Raw genomic sequence first — 21,966 nt, 5'->3', positions numbered from 1 at the left:
CGATAAATTACACAACTAAGGCAGAATATTACTTGCAGGAGGGAAAACAAATCACTCTAATTCCAAGTGTGGAAGGAAAGAATACCCTCCTAATAAAAAACAAGGGAAGCATCCAGCAAGGAGGGGCAGCATAGCATATGGGAAAAAGCCCTCTGCATCTGCAGGACAGCATGTCTGCCTTTGCTTCCATCGCTGCTCTTTGTTTTGCAGATGGAAATCCATTTGCTTTCTTTTTTTCCTGCAAGATACATTTGGAGGCTGTATTTTGATTAGAGGCCTCAGCAACTGCGTCGAAGTTCAAACCAGACCTCAGGTTTCAGAAGAGAAAGCAAAGAGGCAATGCCTGAACCTGAATCTTTAAAACCATTCTAAAATGACAAATTATTCCCTAACCAAATCCTGCTTTTGGTTGCGCAAGTGTAAACATGGGGAACTCCACTGATGCTAACCTGGGAGACTGCCTAATCACATTCCTGCAATGTGATTCCTATTCTGGAGCAGAATAGGGCCAGCTGGGCTTATGAAATCATGACTTCAAAATAACTTGAATTTCTTGGGATAGGAAACTCTCCTAAACTAAACCTTCCTTACTGAGCCTGGCAAAATAAAGTGGCTTTAGAATGACTTTAAATTGGTTTATATTCTTTTTCAGATACCTTTGCAGCGAAAACGTAAAGAGCTCTGAGGGTAAATATCAACCAAGCTCCTTGTTAGTGGGCAGGACTATATGGTGGTGATGGCCAGGGGATGGGGTCAAGGAGTGGGAATTGCAGCAGGAAGATCCCCTGCCCTTCAGTGTGCCCAAATCTCAGTCACAAGTTCTCACCAGAGTTTTGCTGCCAACCCCCAAGAGAACACCATGTGGCATCTTTCCTAAAATCACAGAATTATAGAATCATAAAATGGTTTGGGTTGGAAAGAACCTTAAGATCGTCCAGTTCCAACCCCCCTGCCATGGGCAGGGACACCTCACACTAAACCATGTCGCCTAAGGCTCTGTCCAACCTGGCCTTGAACACTGCCAGAGATGGAGCATTTACCACTTCTTTGGGCAACCTGTGCCAGTGCCTCAGCACCCTTACAGTAAAGAACTTCCTCCTTATATCTAACCTGAGCTTCCCCTGTTTAAATTTAAACCCACCACTCCTTGTCCTATCACTACAGTCCCTGACGAAGAGCCCCTCTCCAGCATCCTTGTAGGCCCCCTTCAGATATTGGAAAGCTGCTCTGAAGTGATGAAGTTGAAGTTGAAACCTTTCCGCATGAGCATCCATGCCATCTGCAACATGGTGGGGGGCAACCAGGGCTCCCAGGGGCTCACTCAGATGTGCCACAGCCCTTTGAAAGTGGGGAGCAGCTGAATACTGAGATCTATTTGGTACAACAGGTGTAAGTGGCACAAAAGGACTGGCTTATTTAAAACAGAATCAGTGCTCACTGTCACCTGCTTTTCCAGCTTTCAGCACTCAAAGTATGATGGATGAAATCCTGGCTCTGCCAGTTGAGGCCAACTGACTGAAGCTGAAGCAGGATTTTGAAGTCTCGATGAAAAATGCTCATCTTATCTTTTCCTAGCATGGTCACTATTGCCTGATAAATTCAGCTGTGTCTATGGCTGACTTTCTCAATTTCTTGAGCAGGATAAATGAGACAAGCATGGTAATAGAGCACCCTGCAGGGAATGGCACAGGATGGACCTGTTTGGGGTGCAAGAGGCTCACAGTGGCCAGGGAAAGGTGCCTGCCTCTGCTGCCTGCCTCCCTTCTCTCCTCACAGCTGGGAATGGTGCAGACGTAACCTGGAGCCTTTCTGGGCAGATTTTCTCTCCTTTCTGTTTCACGCTGCTTTAATGCGCGGCTGCACAACAGTTACAGTGGCTGTTCCTAACCGATGCACCAGCACAGGGAGCCTAGGAAGTGCATGTACCTAGTAATTAACAGGGAAATTGAGCTTGCTTTTGTCTATGAGCTTCTAGGGAGGAGGAGGAGGATGCAGTGCCACCACTGCCCCTGCATGTACCCGAGCCTTTTGGTTGAGGTCCTGCTCAGTGCTCCTTGACAGCTCTCAGACAGCGTTAGGCGTGATGGAGCAACACTACACCAGATCCTGCACTGTGCATCCAAGAAGCTGCCAGTGCTTCACAGAGCGGTGCAAACATTCCCCCTCTCCTGGGGGTGAAACCAGGCACACAGAGATGGAGGTACAAACTTTTCTGTTTGGTTTCAATACCCAGTTGTGGCCTCTCTGGGAGGTGCTGAGCATTAGCAATGCCAGGCAAAGCCCTGAGGAGCTGCAGGTGCTCAGCACCTCTGGCATTGAGCCCTCGGACTGGATGTGCCCCATACCAGAGGCCAGGCTGGGAGGAGAATGGTGAATTAAATATCTTGGATGCAAATGAGTCAGTGGCAGGGGATGAATATGACTCTAGGCCTCACATCTTCCTTTTCTTTCACCCTGCCCATAACACACAGTGACTCGGAGGAGACAGGAGCTGCAGGATGAGATCGTGCCCTCTCATTTCTTTTGCTCAGCTCTGGTTGGCTCCTGACTGGCACCGTGTATCTGCCTCTCCGCTGAAACAAGGGTGCTGCAGATCTCCAGCACTACAGGAATGAGGCCAAAGATGAGCTGGCTCCCAGCTGGTGGCAATTTAACTCTCACCATGGCTTTCAAGAAGGAGGAGGGGAGGGAAAGCAGCAGTTCTTTAATGTGAACAGAAACAGCTTTGCTGAAGCCAGACAGACTTACAGCCCAATTTGAGGAGCAAGAAATGGCATGCCATTGAAATCCTCCCATGTTGCAAAGGTAACGTCAATTCCTACCTACAGAAATAGCCTATCCTCCAGCAAAGTGGAAGGAGGGACATTACTGGAAGTACTTTTTAAAAGGAAAAAAAAAAAAAATGATCAGAAAAGTATCTCTATTTAAATAATCCAGTTGAGATGTTTGTAGTTAATGGAAAAAAAAATACAACATATACTGTTACCTACACTGAGAAAAAAAGTAAATCACTGGGGAGAAGAATGAGTGTTCATTGGTTAGAACATCGCTAGACTCACATATATATATATATTTATATATATATGTATATATATGTACAGCACCAGAGACTGTTATATCCGTTCCCCCTGGAGTCATTGCAGTTTGTGATAAATGAAACATTTCAGAATTTGCAGTATAAAATATGGCCATAAAAAATCTTCTTTCTTCTAGTCCTTCGCCGAGCGAGCACCGCAGAGTGGGATGTGCAGGGGCAACCTGCCAGCCCCGCTGCCTGCCCGCTCCTCACCGCCCGGCTCTCACTTGCTCCCTGTGTGCACTGTGGTCACTGTGGTGGGTCTGGGTCTCCGGTCCCCTCCTACCGCAGAAACGCCTGAAGAAGCAGATGAAACAAAACTACAGAGAGTGGATGGAGACATACCTAAAAGGAAAGCCAGAAACACAGTTAGAAATGTTATGGTTGGAGGTGGGAAAGCTTTCTTTCGTAGTTTGAGTTGAGTTTCTTTTGTAGCACGCTACAGAGCAGAGGAGACTGCAGCTGGAGACGGCGCTCCTGCTCTTCCCGCAGCGATGGCTTGGCTGGGTACATCCATGGGGCATCTTCTGCCCTTGTAGCTCAACGGCCATTTGCCTACTGTCACCACCAGCAGTTGTATGCATGTCGCAATGAATACATGTCCAGCTTTGGTACGAGTTCATCCAGACTGATTCCACGTTTCTGGGGCTGAAGACAAAGGGTTGTGGGATTCAGAAATCCCTCCAGCATTGTAGTGCTTAGGATAATTCTCCTTGTGGGGGTGCTAAAGATGATTAAACTTCTCATCATGGCCATCTAGCTAAACGAACAGACTGTGGACCTAAAGAAAACAGACTGTGGACTAAAGAAAATTCCCCAGGCATCCTGGAAAGCTGCTGATAAAAGGTACAGTGGGTCAAATTCACTGCTGAGTTCCAGTAAACCTAAAGGGAATGTAAATCTGTGGGACTTGGGCATTATTCTAGTGCCAGCTTATGTCGCTCCAGGTTTTGCTGGTATTTCTCCAGGATTTCCAGCTAAGAGATGTAGGTTGATGTAGGTTGAGTATCTGGACTCATAATTTACCCAAGCAGTTCCTTTTGAACTCATCAAAGACTTCTTACAGATATTTTTCTATGAAAAGAAGGGGTTTTAGCAAAAATAAAATGTTTATAGAAAAGTGTCCGCTTCCTGTGGACCCCTCACCACAGCTCTAAAAACCAACCCCCTCCAAAGCATAACCCCTGAAAACCCAACGTAGGCTGGGTTTTGAATGACAGATTCAAGATCCTGCTACTCCAGCACGTCAGCATTAATGAAGAGAAATAAAATACATCATTACTAGAGCTTTCTGCAGGTGAGCTGCCCCTCTCCCAGCAGCTGTAGAGACCCCACAGAGATGATCTTAGACCTTGCTAGCATGTGCAGCTCTTCATGCGGTTTGGCAGCCTTCAAGGCACTGATGTGCAAAGGTAGCTCCGGTGCAAGAAAAGCTGCTGAAGGGGAGACCTGGCACAGTCACCTTGCTCTGATAAGATGCAGGCTCACAGAGATTAGAAATACAGTTAATTTTTCCTAGTGAACAAAGGGCAGATGAAAAGTACATTAATATATTCTTGGACTGGAGTTTGATATGGCACCTTGACTGCTTAGGATTTTTTGATGCTTGTTATGACCTTTAACTACTTTTCCATGCTTCAAGGTTGCATTTCAACCTCAGGGCTGACTATGTGGTACCTACACTCGCGAACATCCTGCTTCCCAGCAGTTTTGACATTTGACAACTTGGCTTCACGTTGCAATTTATCTATTACCTTAAAAAATATAGAGATCTAGGTCCTGTAATTAACCTAGCCAGTCCAATCATGTCTTAACAGAACAAACCAAGCACAGGCAGAGAATAAGGCCAATACAATTGAGAATTCCTGACTCATTCACTTAGAGTTTCTTGACAGGTAGCATAATCCAGCCTAATGCATCATCTTTGCTTTGCCCTAATTCAGAGAACAGAATTAGGATGCAGCCTGACATAACTTACTCTCAGGCGAAAGCTGTATTTAATTGTCTTCCATGATGTGAAATTACTGCATCTGAAATGATTTGGAGAGCTCACTAAATGCCTATTAATAACATTAGGCAGCATTATATTTTGTAATGGTGGCACAGCTGTTTTGTGTAACTTGCCACATGGGATCTATCTTGTGCAAGAAATCTGTCCCCAGAGAAAACCACTGAGAAAGAAAGAGGCAGGACAGAGACCTCAGAATCCTCTCAGCAGGAGGTATTTGGTGGACTGCATTTGATATGTCAGCTCCCTCTTAATGTCACTCCTGTATTTGCTGCCAGCTCTCCTCACTACTTCTCTAAGGCTCCAGCATCTCCTAACTCTGACTACTTTAAGGAAGGGAAGCTCTTCTGTATTGTCTGCCAAGCTGGTCTTAACCTGGGATGCTTGGAAATCTTTCGATACTTTTCTGCCTCATGTTTCTGACATGAGAAAACTTATCTTAACACATTTGGTTTTACCCTTTCTATGCTTGCTGATGTCTCCATCAGTGCAAAATACGGTTGGGTTCTGTACAGAGACCTGCTGGATTCTGTAGTGGTTCAACACACTTTGCTCTGTTCTCACCCTTCTTGTTCACAGATGTTTTTCCATTACTTTTCATACTAATCAGTGCTATTAATTAACACCATTTGAGATTAATCAAACGGATGGATGGAGATTAATCACCCACTAGTCTAACAGCAAAGCATGCCATCAGATGCTCTAGACCTAACTGGGGTCCAGCTTAGCCATACTGCAGTAGGAACTAAAATAAAGTCATGGTTCTCTTCTGTAAAGGGTTTTCTACATTGCTGCATTGCATGGTTGGAAGTGCTTTGTGACTGGTCAGCACTGCATCACTCCTTTGAAGGTGCCAGATGTGTGCCAAGAGCACAGTGATGCTTTTTTTGCAGCAGCTGTAGGATTTGGCACTGGGCATGAATCCCCATCAGGCCCAGGATGCAGAGGGAAGGGGCTCTCCTCTGGCTCAGCTACAGCACAGGCTGGCAAAAACATCTTGTGCAGCACCCGGAAGGCAGATCCTACCCCAACTGTGACCATGATAGGAAGAGAAACCATAGCTTCCATAAAGAGCTGTGGAGACTGCAGCTGGTGGCATGTCCTCATCAAAGAGCAGAGATTGGCAAGAGGTGGGGGAGAGGCAGCACTATCCAAACTCCTTCTTGAATAGTGTGTGCTGTCAGCTCCAGAATAGTGCAGTAACAAAATGACCACTTCAGTCCCCATCGAAGCAAGTACTGACTTCCAACTCCATATGCTATTAGCATTCCTTTTTGTTGCTGCACCTTAAAATAATCTCCTCTAATTGTAAAGTCCACATCACTCCATTTCTTGATATGCAAATGTCTACAAATGGATGGAAAGAAATAAAAGAAATGCTCAGAAGCCAGATGTTACACAGGCTTCATTGCAAAGGACACATTTCTATTTTCCATATGATCCCTTATGTCTCCTTCCCTGGCCTCCAGAAAAAACATATATCCCAAGCATCTGAGTCCATCGGGCAGCTTGCACATCTCAACTACACCATATAACAAACAAGGCAGGAGGCCAAGTCCCGTTGTGGTGTACAGAGCCTGAGTCCCACTCAGACAAATGAGCCTCTTCGTACAGGAGCTTAGGCGGGCTCAGCCTGGCAGGATCAGTCTCCTCCATAGTAAACAGAAATGGAAAATGAGCCAATTTTTACAGGAAAAAATGTCTTATCATAATACTGGAAACTCAAGCATAAACAGTTTGAGTAAACTTTTTCAGTTTTCAGCCAAATACACAACTTCTTTTTCTGGGTCTTTTTCCCAAGTGAAAGCCTTTCTTCTTTCTCTAAAAACTAAAAGCAGCTAAAACTTTGTATTTTTTTAGTGCATAAACTTTTGGCCAGCTAAAATTGAAGGCCTCCATTCCTTTTCAGCCCTGATTTAAACACCTGCTTGCACAAAGCCAAACCAACTGGCAGTGAGGACTGCAGCCTGGGGGTCAAAGGGGGAAAACGGGTATCCTGTGAATTTCCTTGGGAGCTTTCCCAGGATGTTGGTTACTCACAATCTTTCCGTGTGGCTGCGTCGGGAAGCGGCGCGGCAAGGCTGAGGGTGCTGGAGACGCTGGCGCTGGCGCTGTCCAGGCTGCTGCCGAGGTGTAACCGCCTCATGTGCCGCACGACAGCTGTGGCATTAAACGCTTGCTGGAGAGAAAAGAACAAGACAGAAAGGATAATAACATGGGAGGTGGAAGGGCTGCTTCTCCTCTGCTGGCTGATCAGGGCTGTCAGAAGCGAATGAGCACATCATCTGATTATTCTTCCCCTGGTGTTCAGCTCTAGGACCCCCAACACGAGAGGGATGTGGACCTGTTTGAGAGGGCCATGAAGATGCTCTGAAGGCTGGAGCAGCTCTGCTCTGGAGACAGGCTGAGAGCTGGGCCTGATCAGCCTCAAGAAGAGAAGGGTCCAGGGAGACCTTGTAACAGTCTTCCAGTTCCTAAAGGGGGCCTACAAGAAACCTGGAGAGGGACTTTTTACAAGGGCATGTAGGGACAGGACAAGAGGAATGGCTTTAACCTGCCAGAGTGAAGATTTAGATCAGAAATTAGGAAGTTCTTCCCTGTGAGGGTGCTGAGGCGCTGGCACAGGGTGCCCAGAGAAGCTGTGGCTGCCCCATCCCTGGCAGTGTTCAAGGCCAGGTTGGACACAGGGGCTTGGAGCAACCTGCTCTAGTGGAAGGTGTCCCTGCCCGTGGCAGGGGTTGGAATTGGATGAGCTTTAAGGTCCTTCCAACCAAAACCAATCTGTGATTCTATGATTCTATGTTTTAAACTTTTCCTAATTTCTAGTTTCTAAGCTAGAAACAGCAATATCAAACCATACACATTTCTGCTCTGGTCCTGCTCCCAGTTGTCCCTTCTAGCACTCGGCTGGGATGCTGCTGCCTACATATATGCTGAAAGTTATATTCAACACATTCTGTGCCGCACCAACACATAGGGGGGTCTGCATTGCTTCATGTGTCCTGTGGTGCTGACCCCAACTCCACATATAACCATGAGTGATTTAGCAGCCCCATTATCTCATTGTCTTTATATAGAATCATAGAACAGTTTAGCTTGGAAGGAACCTTCGAAGGTCATCCAGTCCAACGCCACTGCAATGATCATGGACATCTTCAACTAGATCAGGTTGCCCAGAACCACGTCCAGCCTGGCCTTGAATTTCTCAGGGATGGTGCATCCACCACCCCTCGGGGCAACCTGCGCCAGCGTTTCACCACCCTCATTGCGAAGAATTTCTTCCTCACGTCCAATTTGAATCTCCCCTCTTTCAGTTTAAAACCATCACCCCTCATCCTATCACAACAAACCCTGCTAAAAAGTGTCTCCCCATCTTTCTTATCCCCTGTAGGACCACGCAACTTAAGTCTGGGCTGAGTATTTTGACCAAAATTTTGGGCCACACACACACTAGCGTGCTAAAGGGGTGGTTGTATGGCTGCTGCATTAGCAGAGTTGTGTGTCTAAGTGTCATCCCTGAGGATGTGTTACTTACTCTCCATTTGCTTTTTGCAAAGTTCTTCCGGATCTGAGCACTGACCGACTCATGGATGTTTTTGTTGAGCGCTGTATCCCCGGCAATCCTGAAATGAACAGACCAGACAAATCGTAAGCCATATTTTGCTCTCTTTCTTTTTCTTCTCCTCAACCTAGAATGCTCGCCATAGGTGTGATTTCTCCTTCAGGGATGATGATTTCGTTCACGTGAGGGCTCAAACTTCCCACCACTGTCTCTGCTGGCAGCAGTGGTGGAAAATCTGGGGCAATAAAAGCAAATATAGATAAGGCTTGTAGGTCTGGCAGCTACAAAGAGGTACAACCTTATTCTGTTGGTGCGTGGCTGCTTTCTATCACCATTACAACCCTAGATGAAAACATTCTACCTGCTTTTTTTCTTTACATCTGAGGATTTAACATCAACAGGCTGGGACTACTTTTAGCCTCAGCCGTGCAGCAGCTTCCAGAGCCACTCCAACCTGTCTGATTTCTGTTTGCACTGGAGATTTTCCTGCCACCCTACAATATACATAGCCATTCATCATGATTGTTGTAGATTTACAGTAAAGCAGATACACGGACGGTCACTACAGCAGCAGCACAGGCAGCACAAATAGCTGAAGGTGAACAACAACCTAAAAACTTGACAGATACTGTATAGTTTCTTTAACAGATAAAGACATATTCAAATCTCCACTAACATGATTATTTCAAGGGAATTTTACTGTTTCATTTAACTCCTCAAGGCATGAAATCTGTTGGAAGAGTAAGCATCATAGTGAACTGATTTTGCACTGTGTGCTGGGGTAATGCTACCTAACTTGGGTGATGTCAGTAATAAAGATTACATTTTATGTTGTATGTGATGTTTTCAGAGATCAATTTTTTATCCACAGTGTAGAAAACCAATGTCCCTTAGCAATAAAAAACTATAAGAAATTGAATAATCCGTTAAGAACAGAGTTTCCCAGCCTGGGGACCTCCAATAAAATAATCAGAGGATGTGGGGGACACAGTGGTTACCTCGTTCTTCCCCTCTGCCCCCAGCTCTGTCAAAATAATTCTGAGAAATATTTGCCTAACTAGTCCTTGAAGATCTCCAAAAGACAGAGACTCCTCAGGCAACCTATTCCAGTGCCCCACTATCTCGCAGAAGACATGGAAAATAGTTTATTCTTTGTCTTTGAAGCATCCTTTCACATATTTGAAGACTGTTATCATGTCTTCTGTCCATCTTCTCTTCTCTAGACTAAACAAACTGAGTCTTTCACTGTTTCTTCATAACTCATATTTCCTAATCCTCTGATCTACTGAGCTCCTCTGGACTTTCTCCAGCTAGTCCACATCTTCCTTAGAGGGCAGTACTTAAACTGTTCGTTGTTTTCCAACTAAGGCAGCAGAATGGCAGCATTGCTTTGTGTTTCTTCAAAGATGAAACTTTGCTTACATACCACAGCCTGCCATTTCCATTTATGTGTCCCCTGAATTGCAGACATTCTTTTCATTTTGTGAAGATCATTCCAAACTATAATCCTGTTCTTCAAAGGACATGCAGCTTTTTCTACCTTTGTGTCAATGGCACATCTAACAAGTGGTATCTGGGACCAGTCTTCTCAAATTGCTCTCCTCCTTCCTGCTGGCAAAACTCACCCAGGATGTCAGAGAGATGAGAGGAACTACTTTTGGGAAGAAGAGGGACTAAACTGCTATCTCCCAACAGTGGAGAGCCACTAATCCTATCCTGTTGCAACTGAGAGTTGAGTTATTCAAGAGTACTAGAGCCTGCAGGATTGTGGGCAGGAAGGAGCAAGGTTTCTCATTCAGGGTAGCCCACCTCCAACTGTTTGTCTAACCACCACCACTACACAACCTCTATGTCAAGTAGACAGAAGAACTGGTACCATGAGCAAAGCATGGCTCCTAAATGGCACTTGACATTCTCTCTTGGGTCCCTATGCTGTTGATGGAAATGAGGAGGTGTTTGACAGAAAACTGGGAGATCTTCAGTTCTTGCTTCAAAAAGGATTCCCTCTGATCTCCTCTCTAACTGACAGTAAGATAAATTGGTCTGGATTTCCCACTGGAGGCAGGCAGTAAATTCTTGTGAGGCAGCATCTAGGTTAAGCATCATGTTCAGTGCAGACAGGCCCTAGCAGAGTTTCCCAGTGGGAATGCAGAGTGCTAGTCCAAAATGCCATGAACACTATGCTCTGCCCAAGAACAGCTCCTCCATGAAGGCAGATGTCCTCAGCACATACCATCTGGGAGCACTGACCATCATACTACAGATCTGCAGATGAAAACTAAGACAAACACTTAATACGCGCACAGCTACAAGCCAGAGCATCCATTTAGTAACTGATCAAACAGACCAACTGCAAAGAGAAAATTTACTTACATTTGCAAAGAACATTTTCCCTCCAAAGCAAATGAAGCATTTGGCTTTATGAACAAGTTGGTTAACAAGCTGTAAAAGCACAGATCAAGTTTCCCACTTGTCAAATTCTATTTTGGAAACAGGGACAGAACAAGTTCTTGGGGCATGATACCCTTGCCAGCTCTTCCAGAAGACCTTTCCTGTCAGTCTCCATACTTGCAAATGCATTTTTGCTATATGAAACTTTTCACTGGGTGTGTAGCTCAAATACAGGCTAGATGTTTTAGGGATCATTTTCTGAAATGCTGATGGTTTCTATAAGAAACTGCTGGTTCCAGTGGTTCACAAACTGCCTTCTTCCTCCACTAACTCTATGTTCACTATGCAATTCTCATAATCCCAGAAAAAAAGTCTTGGTGTTTCCCAAATAGGCAGGACAGTACTGGTTTAGTTAAGAATGAGATGGACAGACACCCTGTGAAGCCTTCAGATGCTACAGTGGTGGGGTCCATCCTACATCTAATATCTCTTCAGCAGTGTTAGCACCTTGCAGATGCTAGTTTTTAATAAGAGCAAAATAACATAATTGGGGCTAATTTAGTGCAGCAGAATCCATTCAAACACATGCTGGTATGACAAACAGTGTGGCTTAAAGCACAGCCCCAGCTGCCCAAGCTGGCTGTGGGAAGCCACCTTTGAAGAACTGTCCTGTTAATGATGCAATGCTGTATCAGGAAGACTGTGCTTTTATACTGTATTTTGCACTTGTAGGATCTTGGAACTTACATAAAATACTTGCAGTTTTATAGTGTTTATAGTGTAGTTTTGCTTCTGGGAAAACAGAAGAAATGTTAACATTCATTTGCCATTGATGTTTTGCTGGAGATGTGGTGCTTCAAGGACAGAGGCAAGAGAGGTGGAGGTGAGCAGGTATAAGTCATATCTTCTATACATCGACTGGTAGAGTTTGAAAACTGAGATAAGCTTTTGGGCACACAAACCTACCCCGAGATGGGTATCATGAGCATTATCACATCTACACTGAAGGTATTTAATCACAAACTCCAGTTCCCATGCTGAGAAGATAATGCATGAAATTTAATAGAGATACTGGTTTTAGAGCATGTCACGATCATCCTTCCACCTGTCTCTAATTCTCCAAGTCCACAGGCTATAAACCATCTTGATTTTCCTTTTAGGGCAACAAAAAGTTAGCAACTTTCTTTTTAAACTCCCTCCCCTGGACAACATACCCTTCTCCTTCAGGAATCAGCTCCATTTTTCATGAGAAACAGCCACCTTCTGTTTCAGAGATGATCAAACTTATGCATATCTATCCAAACCCTGAGCAACAGTTCTTGGCTTTCCACTTAACTTGGAAGATAACTGTCAGCTTGGAAGCTTGTTTTTACCAACTATACCAGTTGGCCAGTAAGAGATACTACTTCTACCTACCACACACATCTACAAACCTAAAATTAAACAGATCAGAATAATGCACGATTCACTATCATGCTGAGCATCATCCAGAACCAAGCAAGGACTGATGAACCCAACTGGAACCTGGTTTTTTTCTCTCTGGGTTCCCATTTTGCAGCACGTGAAAGCAGCGACATCTTAACAATGGTCTGGGGAACTTCATGTTGAAGCTGGTTTTTCAGCCAGTTGTAAATATATGTGTCTCAACACACAGAATTGGATACCAAGAGCCACAATCTAACAACTCTCCACCACAAATACTTCCACTGAAGCTAAGAAGAGTATTTCTCATTAATAACCACAAGAAATCTAGCCCTGCATGTGGGAGGCATCTAATCTAATGATCATATATTATTTCATAGTATCTAATTTATTATAACTTTCTATCTGGGTTCAAAGCGATCACAGCGATTTATTAATGCATTAGTATTACCATACTAATTCTAAGCTTTGAGAGGAATCTCCAACAAAGTCCCTCCTCTACCATTATTTCTGAACATTCATACTGAAGGCAGCAAACTCAAACGTTGTGCTGGCCAAACAGTGCTTGGAAATACTCTCAAGCATGATGACAGGAAACATGGAGTTAGCTGTAATGGATGATGCCGGAGGATCGTAACTCTTCTATACATACACACACACACACATATATATATACACACACCCCACATGCATGTGCATAAATATACACACGCACATACTCTATCAGTGATGCTCCAAAATAAATAGAGTGCAGGGACAAGCTCGATAAGAGTTTGATTTAATGTTGTAAACATCAGCAGTTCCCTTCAGGAAGCCCTTTTCACACTTCAAACAACATCGTCTGAGAACTGAGCTCTTTGTAAACCATGTTCTTTCCCTGGGTGGAAATTATTATCTGGCTCACGCTCTCTGGCACATAATAAACACCCAGGGTCATGGTCACAATTTTCAGAGGCTCAATCCTTGCCAAAGCTTTGTGATTCTTTGGCGTAGGCGGGATGGATGTTGGCACGTCCCAAGTATCTGCTCTCCCCCTGCACAAGCAGTGGGGAAAGGTGAAGGCCACACTTATACCTGCGGACACAAGTGTCTAATTTAAGTGCCACAATCTCCTTTTCCCCTTTACAGTCTACAGGGAGACAATACATACAATACCCTTTACTTTAGATGTCCCAAGTTGCCTTTGATGCCGTAATGAGCTTCAGCACACAGCTCTAAATCCTATTTAAGGTCACTTGGGTAATGTGTGACAGAGCAAAAAAATTCATGGAACACCTAATTCCTACACTGGCTTCCTAACTGTTGGACTTTCCCCTCACCCTCCCAGAACTGTTTTCTCTCCTCTTGACCTGAGTGTGGAGGCTGAATTTGGGGCTGTAGAACCCAGCTTGACCTGACAGGGAGCACAGTGTGATCCTATAGGTATGGAAAAAACAGGTCCCCAGCTTTCTGCTGCTTGCCCTTAATCACTGCAATCTGAGTAACTGCCCTAAACAGGATGTGGGTTCTCACAAGGCAATATATTTAATAAACTTAATTGCTGTTATCAATACAAGCTAGGGAAACATTAAAATGTATCAAGCTGCAGCAAAATTACCCCACTCTTTTGTTACCTTCATTTTCCACGTCCTTTTTGAAAAGTCACAGTGGAACAACTAAGCAGAACATTGCACTTCTGCAACACACCATAAACAGTGCAAACATCAGTGAAAAATATGCTATAAAGTAAATAACTTTTCCAATGGAAAGCATAAGTCACCTGTATATTCAACTGGAGAAATCTGTATAAATGGACAGATTGTACAGGCCGGGGTGTAATCATTATACCAACAAGTCTTACACATTGTACTGTTTCCACTACAATACTTCACTGCAATTATTAGCCTCCTTTTCCGCCAACTCCAAGTTTAACATACCGTCCCCCTGCCAAGGTCTTTTGATTATAAATAGCAAAACATCACGTAAATGCAAGCATGTGGGGAGCAGACACAGCCCAGAAAAGTAGGCCATTGGGAAGAAGTATTTACTTTTTTTAGGGTCTGATCCTGTACAAACATTTCATCATGTGAATAACCGGCTATTTGAGAGCAGTTTCCCAAAATTCAAAGAGATTATTAACCTTAAAGGCACAACAGTAACATCCTGCAAAATCCAGTTCTTGCAAGCCTTGTTTGGAAGTTTTAATAGAAACATGGTAATTAAAATAAGAGGTATGTTTTGGAATCAGTTTGGTTTTCACAAATGTTACATGTTGAAACAACAAATTGTCATGCAGTTAACTACTTTTATCACAGTAAGATTGTGATTAACATGTATGTGTTAAGTACTCAGAATTTGATAGATTTCTTTCTAATCTGTGGCTGATCCCAATAATCTGATACTGCAGGGGCAGATTTCACAGGAGGAAGGAAAAGGGAAAGCTGGAAAATGTCACTACACAAAGTCACTGGCAGTGTTCAAGGCCAGGCTGGATGGGCCTTGAACAACTTGCTTTAGTGGAAGGTGTCCCTGCCCGTGGCAAGGGGGTGGAACTGGATGAGCTTTAAGGTCCCTTCCAAGTCAAACTATTCTATGTTTATCTACCATTTGCACAGTACCAATGACTTGGGTAGATGTTCTCTGTTCTGAGGGTGAGACAGGGAGACAATCCCCAACTCAGTGGCAAAACTCCCATTAACCTCAGTGGAATCAGGATTTCACTTCATGAAAACTCTAGGGTTCAAAGATGCTTCTCCAGTTATCTTGATCTACAGAACCAGTTTGTGCAGACCCCTCTATGAGATGCCATTGAGTGCTACTTGACACTGTAGCTGACCATTGAGAAGAAGCACAGAGCCGTCTTCCTGCTCTACCAAAAAGGCCTTCCTCTCCTTCAAACAGGAGGATGTCATTGCAACAGATATAACGGCTAGAATGAGACAGAAGCAGTAAAAACCTCAATATTTCCTGGCATAAGCAATCTGGGTGGAAAACATTTCTTGAGCAATGGCTTGGCAAAAGGAGATCCTGTCACTAACTCTAAAATAACAGATAATATCCAGGTGAGTAGCACTGATTATCCAAAATGGCATGTATCACTATGGGACCCAAACCCTCCAAAAAAATCACTGCACTGCTCTCCAGAGACATCGATAACTACAATACTGGTGTTATAGGAAGCCTTTCAGAGCACGGGGGAATGAGACATTTGAATTTTGTTCAAGAGCATACTAGGGAGGACAGAAGCAGATCTGAAGCTTTATCTTTGGAAACCTTCACTTTGCTTTCACTGGACAACTGTCATTCTTTAATCCAGTGGCACAAACTGTCACTGCTTTGAAGAGAGTTGGATTTGGGATGTGAATTGGAGACATGATCAATATCTTAAGGCTCCCTACTGCAGTGCCATTTGCATGTCTGGCACTTCAAGGCTGACCCGTGCTTTACATGGCTGGGAGGTAGCCCTGCATATGAACCGCTGCCTTGCAAAGTCAGGCCAGCAAAAGACAATCCCCTGCCACAGAAATGGGGGAAAACCCTTTTTGGGGGAGTTGTTTTTAAATGGAAGATTAGATTTTGTAGAAAGTATAAAGAATTACGGAGCAGTCTGTGAGTTTCCATTGGCTCCTGGCCATGACATGCAAATGAAAGGAAGAAAAAGGGGAATGAAAACACTTTTTATCATTTTGTTCCTTTAGAAGGGCCCAGAAGCCATGTGTGTCACAAGTGCCACGTTTCTTTGTTGCACTCCAGCAACCAACACAGATGTAGTGGGGCCAAGAGCAGGATGCTTAACGTTTTGTGTATCTTGGATGTAAGGCTTTGGAAAAATCTGCCTCTGAGTTCTACAAATGGTCACCTCATTCTCTGCTGGGAGTTGCATTCCCGTTGTTTATTCTGTATTTCTAATGCTGACTGTTGTAATTTGTTTAATTTCCTGAGGCTCAGGTCAGTATCATTTAGAAATGTCTTCAGTTGTTGGGGTTAGGTTTTTTTTTGTTTCATCTCATGAAACCTGGATTTCATTTCCCAGATTTCCTTTTTGTCACACAGACAATGCAGTTATTGATGGGACAATGGAAAAGGGCAGGCCCTGGCCTTGACTTCTCATCTCTCATTTGTATTGATGCCAGGCACTGATGCAGCTAAAAAACATCTTTTTTGTTGCTCATTGTCATTGGCATGGGGGATGAAAAGCAAGAACCTTGTCTTTCTTAATGACTTACATTGCATTCTGCATCACAAGCCTTTCCTAAAACTTTTTAATTGTTAAAGGCTGAGCCTAAATCTTATCTTCAGCCTAATTTGTAATCATAGTGACAGCCTGCAGTCAGACAGGGGTACACCATTCCCACTATGAAGAAATCAGTGCCATTTTACTGTATTTCTACCACTTGTGTAGTCATTACTTACTGAACACCTTCATGAGTGTCAAATCACTAATTAATGATGGGGTAATTCATCAGCAAGCCAGAATGATAAAAACCCATGAGAGGATTTACATCTAGTCCCAGGACTGAAAGCAGCAATGAGACAAGACAAACCAGTGAGCGTCAGAGAGAGAAGCCTAAACTCCTTTGAAGCCACACCAAAGCACTTGTTCTAGAGCTACAGACGTTAAGTTTTACTCTGCTTTGAAATTTAATACAATTTTAAGCTGGGTACCAAGTTCTGTCCCTTCATGGACAGAAAGGTTGAGGAGTGTATCCAAAACCCACGTCTGTCAAGGAAGCAGAGATGACAAGAGCCCTGCTAATACATCTCCCCAGCCTCAAAGGGATGGAGACTCCATCCTCCAAACAAATGTCTCCAAATCCCAGCAGAAAGTAGTGCTATCTTAGAACACACTGACAATTTCTATGCCTGTGCTTTTCTTACCCTTCACTTTATACTCAACTACACTACTTGAGGCTTATCTCTGTGCTCAAATTGCATCACAAAGATGGTTTTAACGTCCATGAGGCTGTAGAGCTAGATATGACTCTGGTCCAGTTGCTTTTCTGAGAGGCTATGGACACTAAAGAAAACCTGTTGCCCTGAAAATGCACAGCCTAATGCTTTTATCCAGCCAGCACTCCAGAAGCTCCAGAAAGGAAATGGTATTTGTGGTAACTGTGATAACATAAAATCACAGTCTAATGCACACCTGGGGTGAAAAGGTCGTGCCATTGATTCCTTTCTGTTGCCACTATTATAACAACCAAAATAATATCAAGTTTCATATATAATGATCCCTCTCTAAAAGACTTACATCCAGAGCCCATTCGCAGGTGCAGCTGGTAGTGTGGGGTGATACTCAGTCACTCAGGGTTGGTCAAAAGTACACAAGCCACTCTTGCTTCAGCTACATAATCCTTGGGTAACTTAGGTGAAGTCATCTATGTGCAAAGGCACCATTTGATTTAAAGCACTTAGCTAAGGTCTAAATTACAAATACAGTAAGATCGCATACTTTTCTGCAGTCCCTGCAGAGAGAGAGCATTGCTATGCTCAATTCAGACTCAGCTTATTCCCCTTTAGGGTTTCCTATCTCTCCCATTCAACAGGAGAGAATAACAGCATGTGAAACCAGCCCCTTACCGTAAGGAGATGTACTATCACCTGTGGAGCACAGATGAGGACTTCCTACTTCACGGGGTGCTCTTAAGTGCTCTGACATTACTTTAGCAAGGACCTCAGGAGCAGGTTGATACCCAGCTTGCTGCACATCTGCAGACTTGGACCTTTTGCTCCAAAATATGATTTCTGGCTTCAACCATTTTGGCATATCCCACTGCTCCATTACAGTCAACATAGGTAATTCAGCATTTCACTGAATTGTGGTACAGAGACTCAACAGGTTGGTGCATGAGATTAAACTCCATCATGGTTTCCCAGGAAAATCTGGAGGACAAAGGTGGCGGTTGCAAGAATAAAAGCCCATAGTTATTTAGTGGATGTTAGCATACTACGTGACAGAAAAATCACTTCCACCCATGAATGCAGAATGATGCTCTCTGCTGTGAAGAGTTTCACACAGCAGACTATTGCTTACCAAGGGTGCCGTGCTGCTTGCTCACAGGTGTATCTTTTATTAGGGTCCTTCTCCATCAAATTCCGAATGAAGTCTTTAGCTGTGAAAAAAGAGAATAATTTAAAGCAATAGGTTTGGTGCCCAGTTCTGCTGCCATATGACCAGCCAACAGCACTGATCAGGCTACCAAGTGCCATCTGGTCACAGCACCAGGAAATAGCCCTGAGTCATTTGTCATTTATTAGCACAGATATAACCGAACTGACTTAGGACAAAATCCAGGCTATTTAGTATGGCAGATGAAAGCTGAAGGCATCTACGCCTGCAGGTATATTTAGGAGTGAGATGGATAATACAGAGTCAGCAGAGTACAAGCCTGCCAGCTCCCAGCTCCCTGGTCAGCCAACTGCCTCTGACCATATTTGTGGTCTGAATATGGCCACAGCTGTTGGAGATGCTGGTAAAGAGTGGGAAAGGCAAGGAGAACACCACAATAAGAGGCACTTCTCATTGCTCACTCCAAGCAATTGCACGCATTGGCAGCTGCAAGGACATGCTGCAGATTTAAAAACAAGTTACTGAGGAAAATGGACTCCCTTGAGCATGAGGTAGTGTGTTTTTAATCGGCACTCTAATGGAAGGAAGGGAGATTGCAGCATGGCATGCATCCAGTAGTTGCAGGAAAGAGCTGCTGAAAGAGCCACAGCAAAGCCAAATATGGGAGGAAAATCTTTGTGCTGATGAAGGTGATGGACTTTGCCCCAACATGCAAAGGGGTCTGCCAGCAGACCTTCATACTTTCTCTGAAATCCCTTATGGGCTTAAAAACACTTCTCATCACATATAATTATAGGCAATCCATCACGCGATATCTGGACAACAGATGCAAGCAGCATGAAATGTTGTTCTATGCAGAGATAACAGGATATATAATCTTCTTTAAAATGAAACACTGTGTTTTATATCTCCCCTGCCTTAATCAGTAGTATTAATGCATCAGAAAACTACATTTTTAGGGATATTTCTATATGGTAAAATACTCCTAGAATTCATTTCTTCTGTATGAAATGACAGACATACCCACGGGTTGAACAAAGCAAGGACACTGAGCTTGTGTGACCTCTTGGATACCACACAGCACATCAGTGGCACATGCAGGGTGCAATGCTGAACATGCCCCTGCTGCCACTTACAAATAGCGATGCTGGTAGATAATGGGCCATGCTGGAGCCAGAAGCTTGTATACGCACATTTGCCTGTAACAGGTTGGTATATCTGCCTCTCTGACAGACAAGAGCCAGGGCAGGCAGGCCCTATGGGTTCATAGAATCATAGAATGGTTTGGGTTGGAAGGGACCTTAAAGCTTTTCCAGCTCCAACCCCCTGCCATGGGCAGGGACACCTTCCACTAGAGCAGGTTGCTCCAATCCCTGTCCAACCTGGCCCAGGGATGGGGCAGCCACAGCTTCTCTGGGCATCCTGTGCTAGCACCTCAGCACCCTCATAGTTAAGAATTTCTTCCTAATGTCTAATCTAAACCTACCCTCTGTCAGTTTAAAGCCTTTGCCCTTGTCCTGTCCCCATAGGCCCTTGTAAAATGTCCCTCTCCAGATTTCCTGTTGGCTCTTTTAAGGTACTGGCCACATGTCTTCTGCACTGGGCAAGCACATGGGCAACTATCTGGATCCAACCACGTAGACAGCAATCCCAGTTTCTGAATGTGCTTACCTGCTTCATTTGGAAGCCATTAATTTCTTGGGTTCTTTGCTGTATACACTGCAAACTTGCTTTGGACCTGCAGTGCAGCGTCAGTAACAGATCCAGACTAGTTTGCCACCTTATTATTAATGACACATAAACCACCTGGTTTTTATTCGGATATGATGCAGAAATTAAACTGCTTTGTCTTCTTGGCAGTCTCCTGCTATCTTCATCTTCTATTCCAGCTATGTTTAGTGCTTTGCATGGGGCTGGACAAAATGGTACTTAATTTGTTCTCCTGCAAAACTATTCCAGCTGAAAGAAATGTACATTCTCAGTAGTTTTTAGTTAAAAGAAGCTCCACAGATGGTGGATGGTGCATTCTCACACGCAGAGAAGATCTGCAACAGGCATACATGCATGCATGGTTGTTGCAATTAAATGAGCAGTAGCTTCTTACCAGACTCAGAGATGTCATCCCAATACGGAGAGTCAAACTCATACTCTGCCTTAAGGATCTGCTCAAAGAGTTTGGAGTCATTTTCGTCATAGAAAGGGGGATACCCACAGAGCCTAATGGAGAACAAGAAAAGAGAGATGTGACCCTTGGATCTGTCTCTGCCAAGAAGGTGAGAAAGGGGAAGGGAGAAGGAGGAGAAACTCTTGTTTAAGACTTGTCCCAATCAGTTTTCAAGCAGGCAAGTTCTACCATGACAGAGTTTTGTCCAGGGATGTGTAAACCTACTTCTGAAAATTACCCCTATCCTGCACAAATTGGAATTCTGCATGGTAACCTGGTGCTGTTGGTCCTACACTGACTCATGCAGATATCCTGGCCTGCCTCTGCATGCTTTTGGGTATTTAGCCAGAGGAGCAGCTATATTACACAGCCAGGAGGCCTTCCGTCCTCTCCTATACAAGTAGTAAGAGGAGCTTTCATGAGCTACACCCACAGAGCACCAGTGGCATCAGGCTGGCCTGGAGCACAACCCATGATCTCAACATTGTGCAAGAGACCACAGCTGTATAGGAATGTTTGCTGGGCAACTGGGGAGCCACTGGACACCTGCATGGACTTCTTGGGGAGGAATAGCTGGTGAGAAGCAGGACAAGGAGCCCCACAGAGCTATCCGACAGAGGGCAGGATACATCTGCAGGTTTTGCTGGGCTCTGCATCCCCAGGCACAACAAGGATGGTGTCTGGGAGTCACTCCACCTCTGCGGAAGAGCCTTCATGGGCTACACATGGACCTGCTGCTGCCACAGAGGCACATGGAGAGCCTCTCCTTTTCTCACTTTTGCAAGTGATTTTGCTGCACACATCTAATTGCCTATCTTGCCTGTGGCTAACACCAGTCCTGTCCTGGTTTTCAGCATTTATAATCAGATTTCTCGGGACACCTAGCCCCAGGACAAACAGGACATTGAACGTTTGCCAAGTGTGAGCTAAAACACTCTAGGATGCATCCTCCCAGTACTGCAAAGAGCAAGATAGTCACTTGGACAACGTAGGGCTCCTACAGTCATGGGAAAACCAGATCCAGCACTGTGTTAAGGAAACACAGCAATAAAACTCATGTATTGGAGATCCCTCATGTCCAGCTGATGCTTCACGCCCTCTCTGTACAGACATGCCAGCAAAGATCCCCCTTCCTCAAACTTTAATACTAATCTTGATAAGTGCCAGATTTACCTCTGAGGCTCGTCCAAGGTTTTAGCAAACCCGTCTTGCTCACAGTTAACAGGCCTTTCTGCCTCTATTGTCTCATATAGAGACGATGCATTTTTTTCTCTTATCTCTAGTCCATGGTGTA

The 21,966-nt window shown here is 44.3% G+C and overlaps 1 protein-coding gene across 1 annotated transcript in view; it reads right to left on the bottom strand.

Annotated features, from left to right (window-relative positions):
- Positions 1 to 2,342: 2,342 nt before the first annotated feature.
- CAMK1D (calcium/calmodulin dependent protein kinase ID) overlaps positions 2,343 to 21,966 on the bottom strand; it is a gene marked incomplete at its 5' end in the record, with an annotated part of 217,542 nt that continues 197,918 nt past the window's right edge. Inside the window, 5 exons of the mRNA XM_080636284.1 lie at positions 2,343 to 3,421; positions 7,125 to 7,263; positions 8,620 to 8,707; positions 18,473 to 18,551; positions 20,613 to 20,725. Coding sequence (XP_080492410.1) covers positions 3,300 to 3,421; positions 7,125 to 7,263; positions 8,620 to 8,707; positions 18,473 to 18,551; positions 20,613 to 20,725 — 541 coding nt within the window. The 3' untranslated portion in view covers positions 2,343 to 3,299. The remainder of the gene's footprint in view (positions 3,422 to 7,124; positions 7,264 to 8,619; positions 8,708 to 18,472; positions 18,552 to 20,612; positions 20,726 to 21,966) is intronic.

This window comes from Psittacula echo (assembly GCF_963264785.1).
Source record: "Psittacula echo genome assembly, chromosome: 1".
In the NCBI taxonomy this organism is placed as follows: Eukaryota; Metazoa; Chordata; class Aves; order Psittaciformes; family Psittacidae; genus Psittacula; species Psittacula echo.
The sequence above is the reverse complement of the archived record's forward strand: the minus strand, read 5'-3'. Positions and strand labels throughout refer to the sequence as shown.